This window comes from Varanus komodoensis, unplaced genomic scaffold, assembly GCF_004798865.1.
Source record: "Varanus komodoensis strain SLA01 unplaced genomic scaffold, ASM479886v1 scaffold3, whole genome shotgun sequence".
In the NCBI taxonomy this organism is placed as follows: domain Eukaryota; kingdom Metazoa; phylum Chordata; class Lepidosauria; order Squamata; family Varanidae; genus Varanus; species Varanus komodoensis.
In genome coordinates, this window is record NW_025335761.1 from 58,507,285 (window position 1) to 58,520,178 (window position 12,894).

A 12,894-nucleotide genomic window follows, 5' to 3' on the forward strand; every position below is an offset into this window, starting at 1 on the left:
GCTCCTTGAAATCAGTTGCTTGCCCAGATGGGACTTAGAATCATAGAATAGTAGAGTTGGAAGGGGCCAAGAAAGCCATCAGGTCCGACCCGCTGCTGCGGGACACTAATTTACACCATCCCAAACCAAGATGGACTGCCCAGTTCCACCTCGATTGTCTCCAGTGTGGGAGAGCCCATGACCTCTCCAGGCAGCTGGTTCCACTGTTGTATCGCTCGGACCGTGAGGAAGCTTTTCCTGATATCTGGCCTGAACCTCAGTTGTTGCAAGTTGACTTGATTATTCCGTGTCCTACACTCTGGCGTCAGCAAGAAGAGATCTTGACCTTCCTCTTTGTGACAGCCTTTGAGGTGCTTATAGAGGGATATCATGCCCCCCCCCCCAGCCTTCTCTTCTCAGGGCTGAACATGCCCAGTTCTCTCAGCCTCTCCCCACAGGGCAATCTGTTGCTTTTCTGCTGTAGGGAGAAGCCCTCTTCCTGACTGCGGTTCAGATCACGGTCTTACCAAAGGACCCCTAAAGATGGCACATTTAGGCGACAGAAACTTTACATAGAGATGACTTGGTACAAAGCCAGGCTGCAAAAGGAATGCTTAACTTTTGGACATGGTAACGATGCAGGTCAAAGCGATAGGACTGAAACAGCACACTTCCCAGAAGGGGATTTCAGTCGTGCTTTCGTGCACTCACCTATTGGATAACTTTCATCTTTTATATAAAAGACAGCTATCATTGACATAGAAACGTGGAAACAGAGTGAGAGAAGGGGCCTCCTGGGCCATCTAGTCTGACCCCCGGCTCCAGCCGACATGCAGAGAAGGCTAAAAAGATGTGAGCGGGATTTAATACCTCAGTATGACAGATTCTGTAGGTAAGATGGCTAGCAAAGAAGGCTTTGAAGACAGAAATGACTGAGCTACCTAATAACAGCACTTCACAAAGTATATGTGCAGAAGACTCTCAAGGGCTGCTGCTTTCGTTCTCGCACCGCTTTTTACCTGGTGAAACTTCTCTTGGATGCTCGGCAACTGGGCGATCAGGTCAGCCCATTTCTGCTCGTACTCTGTCAAACTCGACCGCAGCACCGCAGCATCCGATGCCTTAACGACCAAGAGCTGATTGCCCGTGCTTAGGACGGAGGACTTCAAAGACGATTTCTCATCCACTTCTTTATGGAATTCCTGACGAATAGAGGTGGGGAGAGGGGAAAGTATGGCTTTAAAAGAAAAATGATTGTGGATTGTGCCTGTGTGTTGCCTACGCTGCATCATGACATCTGCTTAATGGAGAACCATTATCTCCACTTTTCCTTGCTAAAAAATGCTGCAAAAAGCCCCTCCAGGCTGTAGAGGACAGAGGGCTGGCACTCAGCGGGGAAGACCCAGGTTTAAATTCTGCCCAGCCATGAAAGTGATTTTCAGCCAATCGTGGCTCCTCTGCCTGACTTACCAAACAGGACGGTGATGCAGGTAAAATGGGAAAACCTGTGGAAGCTCTCCTGAACTCTTTGCTGGAATCTGTTGCTAGTTGCGAAGTTGCATCCGACCCATCGCAACCCCATGGACAACACTTCTCCAGACCTTCCTGTCCTCCACCATCCCCCTGAGTCCACCCAAGCTCACGCCCACTGCCTCAGTGACTCCATCCAGCCACCTCATCCTCTGCCGTCCCCTTCTTCTTTTGCCATCAATTGTTCCCAGCATTAGGCTCTTCTCCAGGGAGTCCTTCCTTCTCATTAGGTGGCCAAAGTATTTGAGTTTCCTCTTCAGGATCTGGCCTTCTAAAGAGCAGTCAGGGTTGATCTCCTCTAGGACTGACCGGTTTGATCGCCTTGCGGTCCAAGGGACACGCAGGAGTCTCCTCCAGCCCCACATTTCGAAGGCCTCAATTCTTCAGCGCTCAGCCTGGAATAGTGCAGTGAAAAGGAGCACGACCGGAGGAAGGTTTGGCACGTGTGGGAATGTGATGGGTGAAATCACCCAGTGCTTGGATTCACACCACGCAAGAACCCTTGTGGCTTACAAGCCCTGTTCTCATAGAATCACAGAGTTGCACAGGGCTGACCCTGCCTGGTCAGTTGGACCCTAGAAGGCCATCAGGTCCAATGCCCTGCTTGATGAAGGACTTGAGTCTCCCATCCAGCTTCTAACCAGGGCTGACCTTGCTTAGCTTCCAAGATTAGGCAGGATCAGGCACCTCAGGTGATATAGAAGTTACAGATCCCAATGGGAAGGTTTTTAAATATGTTTCATGCTGCTTTTAAAGGTCTTCATCTTTTGTAAACCACCCAGAAAGCTTTGGCAACTGGGCTGGGCTGTACAGAAATGATATCTTCACCCCCACCACCACTGGGAGATGCCTACTTTCTCTATAAATCAGTAGGTGCTTGCCTGCACCCACGATTTGGAAACTTTGGAATTTGGACTCAGTGCACAGACTGAGACATGCCCAGTAACCTCTGGGGGCTGGGGCCTTGCATGGGATCCAGACCCCTCAAGCACCACACCATCAGTGGTTACACAGGAATCGGAAAAAGGAAGACTTTAAAGATTTTTAAAAGCATTTCAGGGACTCCGAACCCGCTGAGGTTAGCAGGCCTGTCTGGCATTCTCAGAGTGCAATGAGCGCTCCAGGATGGCAGCTGTCTTGGGACTTGAACATTTATTAAATGGCTACCATGGGGGGTTGTGTGGCTAGGGGCAAAACACGTGATGCTCCCCAAGAATTTTGGGCAGAAACGGGTCTGAGTACCAGAACACAATATCATTATTTTGCACTCCAAAAATATATCCAAAATAGGGACAGCCCTTATCTCTGCAGCATACCGGCAATTAATTTAAAAAACCTTAAGAAATTAAATGAAAATAATGTAGGGCAGGGACCATTAATTGCTGGCATGCTGGCATCCATGGGTGCCATGGTGTGGACACCAGTGTTTGATAAATTCACAGAGAACATGTCTATTAATAGATATTCACCATGGTAGCTTTAAAATGGAACCTCCATGTTCAGAGGTAGGATACCAGAGTAGCAGACACTGGGAATAAGGAATAAGCAAATTCTGCCTCCCCTGTGCCAGCCTTGGGATCTTTCCCGGGGTTTCTTTTCTCAGAGAAAATGTACCGGACTACATGGACCCTGGTCCATTCAGCAAGACGGTTCTGGTGTGGCCATTCACAGCAACTGAGTCTGACTTACGAGCAACCCCTGGATGTTGTTCCTGACAGTGTTCAGGTCCTGGGATGCATCAAGGGACTGCTCCGTCCAGGATTTCACCCTCGGCTGCGTGGACTCGAGCCAGTCGTCCAGCTCTTTGGAATCCCTGCGGTAGCTGCAGAAACAAATGAAGATGGGACTTGAGTTGGTTCAGGCCCCCACAGAATCCCTCCTGCCTGCAGGCGACAGACTTTGGAGTCAGCTTGCAATCAGGGGAAAATTAGGCAAGTTACACATACCGAGAGCCGTTTTTTAACAATAGCACAGAGTCCCATCAGTGATGGGTGTTGTATTCTAACACACCCGGAGGGCACCAGGTTGGGAAAGGCTGCTGTAGGCTGGCGAAAGCAGCAAGAGGTACACCTACCTGCAGAAGAGTTTGAGCGAGGACTCAAGCCGCTGCAGCTCATGGTCCACTTTTTGGGATGCAGCTGCCCACTGCTCTTCTAGCTTCTTGACCTGGCTCTGCGGGTCAGGACAGTTCACCAGCTCCATCAGATTCTTCCCATCCTTCACGATCTGATGAAATTGGGCCTCTTCCTCCTCCAGGTTCCTTTTGATTTGCTAAGGAGGCAAACAGAAACTCTGTGATGAAAAAGGAGAGGCTGAACGATCCACCACTCCCTTTATCCCCAGGTTTGTCATTCATGTCATTCGTTTTCAAAACAATTTTGATTTATCATTCAGTGACCTTGTTCAACTATAACAATACGTACAATGCAAGGTACCAATCACAGGGAAAAATCTATACCTGAAGGAGCTGAGATCTTTCCATCAACCGTTCTTCTGTCTCTTCCACCAAGCTCACAGAAGGAACAGTGGATGAAAGTGCCTCCATTTTTTGGTAGAATGCCGCATGGTTCTCATCAAATTCAATCCAGTCCTAAAAGAAGAGGTATATCTTTAGCAGAACATGAAAACTGAAGAGGTTGATGAACAATGGAATTGTATACTGAGCAAATAAACATTTAGGAAGGGTTTTGTGGTTCCATCTCCAATATACCACTGGATGTCCACAAAGTCATAGGCCCATAGTGGATTCATGAACCACAAGTAGTAAAACAAACAACTCCCCTCCCTCCCTCCCTCCCTCCCTCCCTCTCTCTCATATAAATATCATCTTCATCTTTTAACAGTTAAGGGCCCTGGCAGATCAGTTCAGTGGTCCATCTACTCCAGCATCCTGTTTCCAACAGGGTCCAGCAGATACTCCTGTCCCACAAGATACATCCTTCAGAAACACACTGGGGCTGGGCAGGAAACTTGAGGGAACCACCACAGCTCAACTGGGGAGCTGATGCTCTATAGGCAGAAGGTCCCAGCTTCAAGCCCTGGCATCTCCCGGTAAAACCAGGACAGACCTCTGTCTGAAACGCTGGAGGCCAAAGTTGGTCCATACTGAGCTGGATTTGGCACGAGGCAGTCTCCTGTGTTCCCTTTAGGTACCATGACTAATAGCAACAATAGACATCCTCTGAGAATCCTTCGGATTCGGTCACGTGGCAGCAAATGCCAGAGGTGAATTACATGCAACAAGAAGAAGTACTTTAATCCTGTCTGTCTTGAATCACTCTTTGTGGCATCTCGGAGTCCCAGAATTAGGAGAGAGAAGGTTCTGTCTATCTACTGCTTCCTCACCAGGCATAATTTGATAAACCCTATAATGCTCCTGGTTGGCTCCTGCACAGTATTTTTGTCTTTCCTCCTAAGGGAGGTGCTCTGACAGCTTGACCACATTGTCTGCCCCCTTTCAGCCCCTTTTCCATCTGTATGATACCCTTTTGCAGCTTTCTCGTTGCTTAAAAGGTGTGTCTGAAGGTGTGCACAGCATAAGAGGACTCCATTTCATCCGCATGTCAAGCTAAATCAACCTTCTCTTTCCGGGCCTATTTGGTTGGGAACGATGAGATATGTAGCCCAGCATGGCTCAGATGAGGAGAAGACCAGCTTTCCCTTCTCTTTCAGGCTGACCATGGCTTGTCTCGTTGTCTGAACACACAAATGGTAGTTAATCTTAACTATGCTTTTTAAAAGCAAGCCAAGTTCAAATAATATTATATGAAGCTGGCTTTTCCAAATGACTATAATGAGGATTAGCCACAGCTGAGGCTTCAGGGGAGCAGCTAAAATATGGTTAATCTAATATGTAAGTATATTTTAATTTCTTCCTCACAGCCATAAGAAATTCCTTGTTGGACAAAGCCCTGGTTGCAGTATTTGCTGCTTGTATTTGCCGAGGGAAAACAATCCATGAAAGGTAGTTGCTGCAGACATGTTCCTGCATGTCACACTGTTTCAGCTGCATTTTCTTACCTGTAACAGTTTTTCTAAGTAGGCTCCGTGCTGCACCGCCTCCTCTTCCAATGTTTTGATCTTCTCTACCAAATCATTCCAGGATTTCTCTCTCTTTTGTAATATGCAATGTGCCACTTTTTTGGAAGACATTTGCACAAGCAGCATGTGGGTGTTAAGATTACGGAAAAAGCTCTGGATTCAAAAAAGAAACATGAGCGGGGTTGTATTTGATTGCTGCCAATTCATTTCGATTCTCTCTAACTGCAAAACCAGCCCCCATCTCTGCAAAATACTTTTGTTCATTTGCGATGAAATTAACAACTCTGAGTAGAGAAAAGGATGAAACAAGTAAAGAGGAGCTGTCCCCTTGCTTTACTGCTGCATGGCAAGCGGTTTATATACATCTCTTTATTTTATGTTGTTTCATTTATAGTTGACTTTGCTTCCAAGGAATGCAATTTCCTTCCAGGCAATCCCCCATCCAGGATCCGGTCAGACTCAGCCCTGCTTAAATTTACTATGACAGCCAGTGTAGTGCAGTGGCTAAGAGACTGAAACTGTGATGTGACAGCCCCGAGGCTTCACTGGTGGGACACAGGATTTCCAGATCCAATTTTGGAAGCAAAGCTCCGACCTCAGAACTGGAGATCTCTGCCCCGCCTCTGCCCACAACCTTGCGGCTGCTTCTCCAAGGTCAGACAATCGACCTCGGGGAGGGAGTAAAGGGGGCAGAAAGGGGAAGAGACCTCTGCTGCTTCCTGCTCTCTGCATGGGATGCTTGTAAGTCTCCAAACTCAGAGGCTTACGAGCACCAATGGTGCTGCTGCTAGGACAGTGCCCTGAGCTACGTATCAGAAAACCCCTGGGCTGAGCCTCGTCTCTAGCATTAACTCATGAGGCAGATTGAGGCAAGTCACCCCGTCAGTGTCTCAGTTCTTGCATCAGCAACATGGGGAAATTAAAATATTACTGACTTGCTTCCCATAATTGTTCTAAGTCACCAAGGCAGAACCTCTCAACCACCGATCTCTTGACTTTTGCGCAGTTTTTCCTCCAGGGTAAATTACTGGAATGCCTCTTTCAAGGCTAAATTATTGGCAGGAAGAATGTTGAGCTAAGGCCTTCCCTGAAATGGAACTTCACCCTCAGGCTGCTGTAAGGATTGCAGCTCAATAATGCATGGGAAACTGCAATGGTCAGAGTGTCAGGCCATGAGCCCTGGGTTCAAATCTCCACTCAGCCATGAAGCTCACCTGATGATCTTGGGCGAGTCACCAACTTTCAGCCTAACCTACCTCGCAGAGTTGTTGTGAGGATATAATGTGGGTGGGAAAGGACTGCATCTCTCGTCTTGATTTTCACAGAGGAAAGGCAGCATATACACGTCACAAGCAAATATATGCTTTGTGAGCCGCCCCGAGGCTTTGTTGCGATGGGGGCGGCACAGAAATGTTTTAAATAAATAAATAATAAAGAAAGCAAGTGCTTGAGGCCCTTGAACTGTGCTTATGCCTCGTTCCCTGCAGATTTTCATTTGTTGTTCTTCGTAAGCTGTGAGAGGAATCCATCAGCACCCTCTTGAGAGGTAAAAAATGAACAGAAGCCAGAGCTGAGCACTAAGCATGACCCGAGCAGACAAGGAATACCTTATGGTTTTCCAGATGGAACTGTAAATTAGGTCGATCGGTAGCTCTCAGCTTCGATACTTGAGCAATTTTTCCTTGCCCGAGGTCTACGAGCTCCACTAGCCCACGTAGCAAAGTGTCGTATTCTTTTTCATTCACGAATGGAGCACCAAGCTCTCTCTGTTTCTCTCTCAGGCTCTCCCAAAGCTCATCCAGCATATCCTAGAAATGGGAAGAATTCAAATCAACGTGTTCTGCTCGTCACAGGAGTGGCCTGGCCATCAGAACTTAGCCCAGCGTTCCCCAATCTGGTACTCTCCAGAGGTGCTGGATTACAACTCCCAGCATGCTGGACGGGGATGGTAGGAGTTGAGATCTAGCACGACTTGAGGGCAAAGTTAGAGAAGGCTGGCTTAGCCCAGTGTATTTAATGATCCACTCCCAGGGTCTGCAATGTGCTGTTGGCTTTGTTGACAAGAAAACCCCAGCTGCTCCTCCTGCAGTCAAACTCCCCAAACTTTCCCAGGAAAAGCTGAGTTGGATGCAGCTCTTGGAGTTGTACTTCCAAGTATTTCCATTTGCTGCCATTAACCTTATGGAGAGTCCGCCTCGATTCATGTCCCTTTTAATAAAGCAGTACTACATAATTCTATTGCTTCATGTCAGGAATGAAAGAGGCCGTTATCTTGGCACAGGGATGGCTTGAGCCGAGTTACTGGAAAGTTCACCGAAGTAGTTTCTAGTGTGGCTTCAACAAACCACACTGTTCCTGCACAATGCACAGAGACTCATCTTCTGGCCACCATAGTTTGCCAGCTGTATATTGGAAATAAAGGGCTCTTGTGCAACTAGATTGTCTGTTGTCTGAAAGGAATAACGGGGAAACCCAGCTCCCGACACTTGGGAAACGTTGAAACTTCTGCTGGCTGATGTTTCTGGAATGCTCTGATAGAAGTGCTGTCCCAGAAACAAGTCCTCACCATACTTTTGGGTGCAGGCATGCACGATGCCCTTCTCCGAAATGGCACAAACTGTTCCCAGCAGCAACAGCTGCACCAAGATGTTTGAGATGCAAAGCCAAATCTTCATCAACACTGAGCTTTAGAAAAGCCATGTTATCAAATCTGATAGAGATTTGGTACCAGCAGACCTTCTGTGAAGACAAAGATCTCTATTTCTCCTTGGGATACTTGCATGCCTACCGTCTACAGCGCATGCTGACCAACTTGCGCTCACATAGTTGACCGCAGAAGGAAATCAGGTGCACGGTGTGTACAGGCTGCAGCGCAATCTAACTGGGATTGGTCTGGGCAGGTGGGGACTCGCAACCAGAGCTGTTCGATAATGTTGCTGCTTATTCTGCATTTTTGCATCTGTTCAGGGACATCTTTCAATTTTATATTCCGGGAAATTTATGTTTGCAAATTATTCTATTTGCTCACATTCATTGTCTTTTTTGTCTCCACCTTTCCCCTCGATTAAATACATGACATTTTCGTAGTGCTGGGATCCTTTATACTTAATGATGTTCAGTTTCACACAGAGAGCTGGTATTACCTCCAGTTTGTATACTTCCTGGATTAGGGCCACAGGCAAGTGGAATCTTTCTCCATAATCCCTGAGTTTAGCTGTCCTCATCTCAAAGTTTTGCAGCTCCAACTCACAGCTTTTCATTTCCTGAATGAAATATGACATTATTTAGAGTTCAGCTATTTTTATTAGCAACAGCAATACCTCTGATGCAACTGAAGGACCTTACAGCGTTTGAAAACCTCCTGAAAAGTTACTGCATCAAGTAGGGGTGGGGTGGGATTCTGACCCTCTGAGTAAGCAAAAACTGTTGAACAAACAGAGAAATAGATGTGACGAATGACATGCCCTAAATTGAATAGGCATCACTGGAGTTGACTTTTGTCTACAAAAAGGGAATATCCATAATGTACAAGTGAGAAATTTTGCAGCATGGAGTATTTCTGTTCAGCATTTCAAGCAGCCATGCCCTCACGTAGCTTCCTGCGTTCTGCTTCCCTTTCCCCAGAATTTTCTGTTTTTGACTGCTTACCATCAGGAATAGCATGCTTTCGCCAAGAGGAAGCTCAGTTCTTACTGGCCTGTTTTGGAGGTTTATTTATTTATATATTTATATGCCACCATATGTATGGTTGCAAAAGCTGGACCATAAGAAAGGCTGAGCGCCGAAGAATTGAGGCCTTTGAATTGTGGAGCTGGAGGAGACTCCTGCGAGTCCCTTGGACTGCAAGGTGATCAAACCAGTCAGTCCTAGAGGAGATCAACCCTGACTGCTCTTTAGAAGGCCAGAAACTGAAGATGAAACTCAAATGCTTTGGCCACCTAATGAGAAGGAAGGACTCCCTGGAGAAGAGCCTAATGCTGGGAACAATAGATGGCAAAAGAAGGAGGGGACGGCAGAGGATGAGGTGGCCGGATGGAGTCACTGGGGCAGTTGGCATGAGCTTGAGTGGACTCTGGGAGATGGTGGAGGACAGGAAGGTCTGAAGGAATGTTGTCCTTGGCATCGCGATGGGTAGGACACGACTTCGCAACTAACAACAATGCCACCTACAACTGCCAAAGGTAGGAATTAGGTAACATTGTGCTGTGCTGGGCAACTAATTAGGTTTTATTTTTATATCACAGCTAATTACCTGGAGCTGCTCGCTTGCATTGTGCCTGCTTGTTGCACAGAAGGGCTGTTGCAGTGTGGATTTTTTCTCAGTCAATGCATCACACAAGAGCCTGATTTCATTCTGGGACAAGAAGAAGCAAAAAACCAAAGGAGCATTATGCAGAATGAAAAGAGAAGTAAACTGCAGTTCAACCAGAATGTTTCATCAGCATTGTTCTTTATGTGCATGTACATGCATACATGTGTGTGTATGCCTGTATCTTGGAATTAGCCAGTGTGGTGTGGTGGTTAAGAGCGTGGGACTCAGACAATCTGGGTTCTAGTCCCCGCTCAGCCATGGAGCCAACTGGGAGACTTTGGGCCAGTCACAGACTCTCAGCCCAGCCTACCTCACAGGGTTGTTGTTGTGGGGATAAGATGGAGGAGGAGATGTAAGCTGCCTTGAGCCCTTTGTAGGAAAAAGGCAGGATATAAATCGGAAAAAAAAATCCTCTTGCAAAAAAAATCCTAATTTGCTGTAATCATAATTTGCTTCTAGAGAACAAAGATCAGGTCACCTTCACAGGTGAGAAAAGGATGTTCTCAAAAATCAGGCTGGTTCTCACAAACCTCCCTGTGGGTGGGGCACATGTGAACGAGTGTGGAGGAAGTAAAAAGTCCACTTGACTGTCCTGTGCATCAGAGACATCTGTCCCGACTCCAGGCCGGCTGGATGTTCTTGGAAGAGATACGAATGCAAGGCAAGGGTGGACAACTTGACAGCTTCCACAAGTTTTACACTACAACTCCCATCGGGCCCAGGCAGCATGGCCAATGATCAGGCATTAGTGAGTTGTCACCTGCATTGGAGGAGCTCTACTGGGAGAAGGTGATGTGGTTATAAAGATTCAGCAGGTAGTATTGTGAGCATCCCCGCTTTCCAGAAGCCAGGATCATTTCCTGGAGCCATGCCAAGTCCTTGAGGCCTTCCGCTTGCTAGGAAGGGCAGTGGGCAGCATGGCTTGAAGCTGCTTTCCCCAGGCAGCTTCCTTCGAGATGAGCTGGGGGAGCTGAGCTGGAACACTCTGCCTGACTGAAGCAGCCCTGCCCCCTGCCCTGTGTCCCGGGAAGGAGGGCCAGAGTCTGCCAGTAATGACTTCTGTAACACCCGGGGGCCCGGAGAATGTCCACTGGCTTGTCCAGGAAATCAACATGGCCACAGGGAAAGGAAATGTAAGCTTATATTCTGCACTGAAACTTTATCACGTTAGGCAACCAACTGTACATCACCTTTGGCACAGCTGCCTTCTCCTCCTCCTGCTTGAATCTAAAGTGGGCAAGGTGGCACAGGCGACTTGGCTGGACACGGCTCTGCAGGACTCTTACAGTGCTCAAAACATCTGGAGGTCACTGGGTTGCCTATCCTATCAAGTCCTATGCCCATAAAATCCAATGCATGCATTCCAGGATTGCAAGACTGAGCCCCAGACAGGGATATAAAATCATAGCAGGTCTGATTTTCCCAGCAGCCCTAAAATGCTAAATCTGAACATGGATAAACAGAGCGATGCGACGTCATTTGCCGGGGAATTGCAAAAGGATGAAGAGTGTCTCTCTTTTGAAAAGTCAATTAAATAAGCACCAGATGATGAAACGAGGTACCTGATAATCGCTGTAATGGTCCAGCTCCGTTTTCATAGACTTGCTCCTGGAATCAGCCGCTGCTTGGGTCAATTGGAGCCATGCCTGCAAGTCGTTAAAACACTGGGAGAATCTTTGTGGATTCCGACCGGCAGAGCTGATGGACTTCAAAAGATCATCCTTCTTGTCACCAATGTATCCATGAAGCTTCTGGAGCTCTGCAGAGAGAGTCTGAAACAGCAAGCGGGCAAAAGAGGCAGGTAAGTATGTTTTTGTAAACTGTGTGGTAGATAAGGAATAGCCTGAGATCTAATCTGTGAAATGCACAATAACATGTCGCTTTGGGCTTCTTATTTCAAGGGAGACGTCTCAACTCTGGGTTTTGGGCTTTCGCACGTTCCTGAGACCCTCCATGGACAGAAAGAAGCTCATCAAAAGGGCAGAGCTTACAGACCCTCTTGTCCACATGTACCTCATAAAGTGCTTGTTGCATGGGGGCCTCTTCACTGGTGAGCACACAGGTGCTGAGCATCTGCTCCATGTTGTTCAGGCAGCGGCTGATAGCCAGAAGGAGCTCAAAGAGTTTCTGGTCCAAGCTGAACGAAATTTCCCCCGTTGCGTTTTCCTGGAAGGGGACGAGATACACGTTTTTGGCTTCTTTGGAAGGCCTTGCTCCTTATAGGGTGGCAAAATTGCTTTCCCTCCTCCATACTTATGCCAGCTTGAGTCTTTATTATCAGTGTTGCCTTGTAGTAAGTCAGCCCCTTGGTCAAGCTAGCTCAGTCCTAGTGGAGGTGCCTGTTGCAAGCCCTCCGAGGCCCACCTGGAGGTGCCAAGCCTGAACCAGAGAGTGACCTTCCCGCCTGCATTTACCAGCAAAATTGCTGAGTGGCCGCTGTTCTCAGCAGCTGCACAGGGCATATATAGTTCTAAAGAGGTAGGTGTAGAAAAGATGCTGACATTAAAAATGAAAATGATGCATGAATCATCATTCATGATGACGAGATCAATTACCTCAGTTCAAACTGGGGCCCTTCTCTGTTAAAAGCCAAGGCTAGCTCACATTACAATTCCTTTTATTTTCTCAAAGTTTACAAATGTTGCAAAAGCGTTCCATAAAAAGCCAGCATGGCTGAACCTTGCAATCATGGACCAGACAAGACAGCATTAAAAAGTTACAGGGGCCTGCAAACATCAGGACCACAGGCAAAGAAGGAGTTTCATCAGGAACCCCTGATGGTCTGCTTTGACCTGGTGGAAGAGGAAGCAGGCCATTCCTGGGTCAGTGGGGCTCCTTGTCCATGGCAGCTTTTCTTTTAAGCTTTCTAGGAGCTATCCATGGTGGTGAACCCATTTTTGGGAGGAGGGGAGTCAAGCTTAGCACCATGGACAGCTCCCCACCCCAACTCAAAGTAAAAAGTGCCACGGATAAGGAACACAACTGTTTCGCAGGGCACGATTTGGAGCTGGTGTGCGGTTAGACAAGAAAGA

At 47.4% G+C, this 12,894-nt stretch overlaps 1 protein-coding gene across 11 annotated transcripts in view; it reads right to left on the minus strand.

Annotated features, from left to right (window-relative positions):
* SYNE2 (spectrin repeat containing nuclear envelope protein 2) overlaps nt 1–12,894 on the minus strand; it is a 289,020-nt gene that overhangs the window by 88,379 nt on the left and 187,747 nt on the right. For all 11 annotated transcript variants that reach the window (XM_044435616.1, XM_044435614.1, XM_044435613.1 and 8 more), the window contains 10 exons: nt 11,876–12,028; nt 11,425–11,634; nt 9,803–9,904; nt 8,694–8,813; nt 7,158–7,358; nt 5,530–5,703; nt 3,968–4,099; nt 3,584–3,780; nt 3,199–3,331; nt 999–1,181 (listed from right to left, as the gene is read on the minus strand). In XM_044435616.1, coding sequence (XP_044291551.1) covers nt 999–1,181; nt 3,199–3,331; nt 3,584–3,780; nt 3,968–4,099; nt 5,530–5,703; nt 7,158–7,358; nt 8,694–8,813; nt 9,803–9,904; nt 11,425–11,634; nt 11,876–12,028 — 1,605 coding nt within the window. The remainder of the gene's footprint in view (nt 1–998; nt 1,182–3,198; nt 3,332–3,583; nt 3,781–3,967; nt 4,100–5,529; nt 5,704–7,157; nt 7,359–8,693; nt 8,814–9,802; nt 9,905–11,424; nt 11,635–11,875; nt 12,029–12,894) is intronic.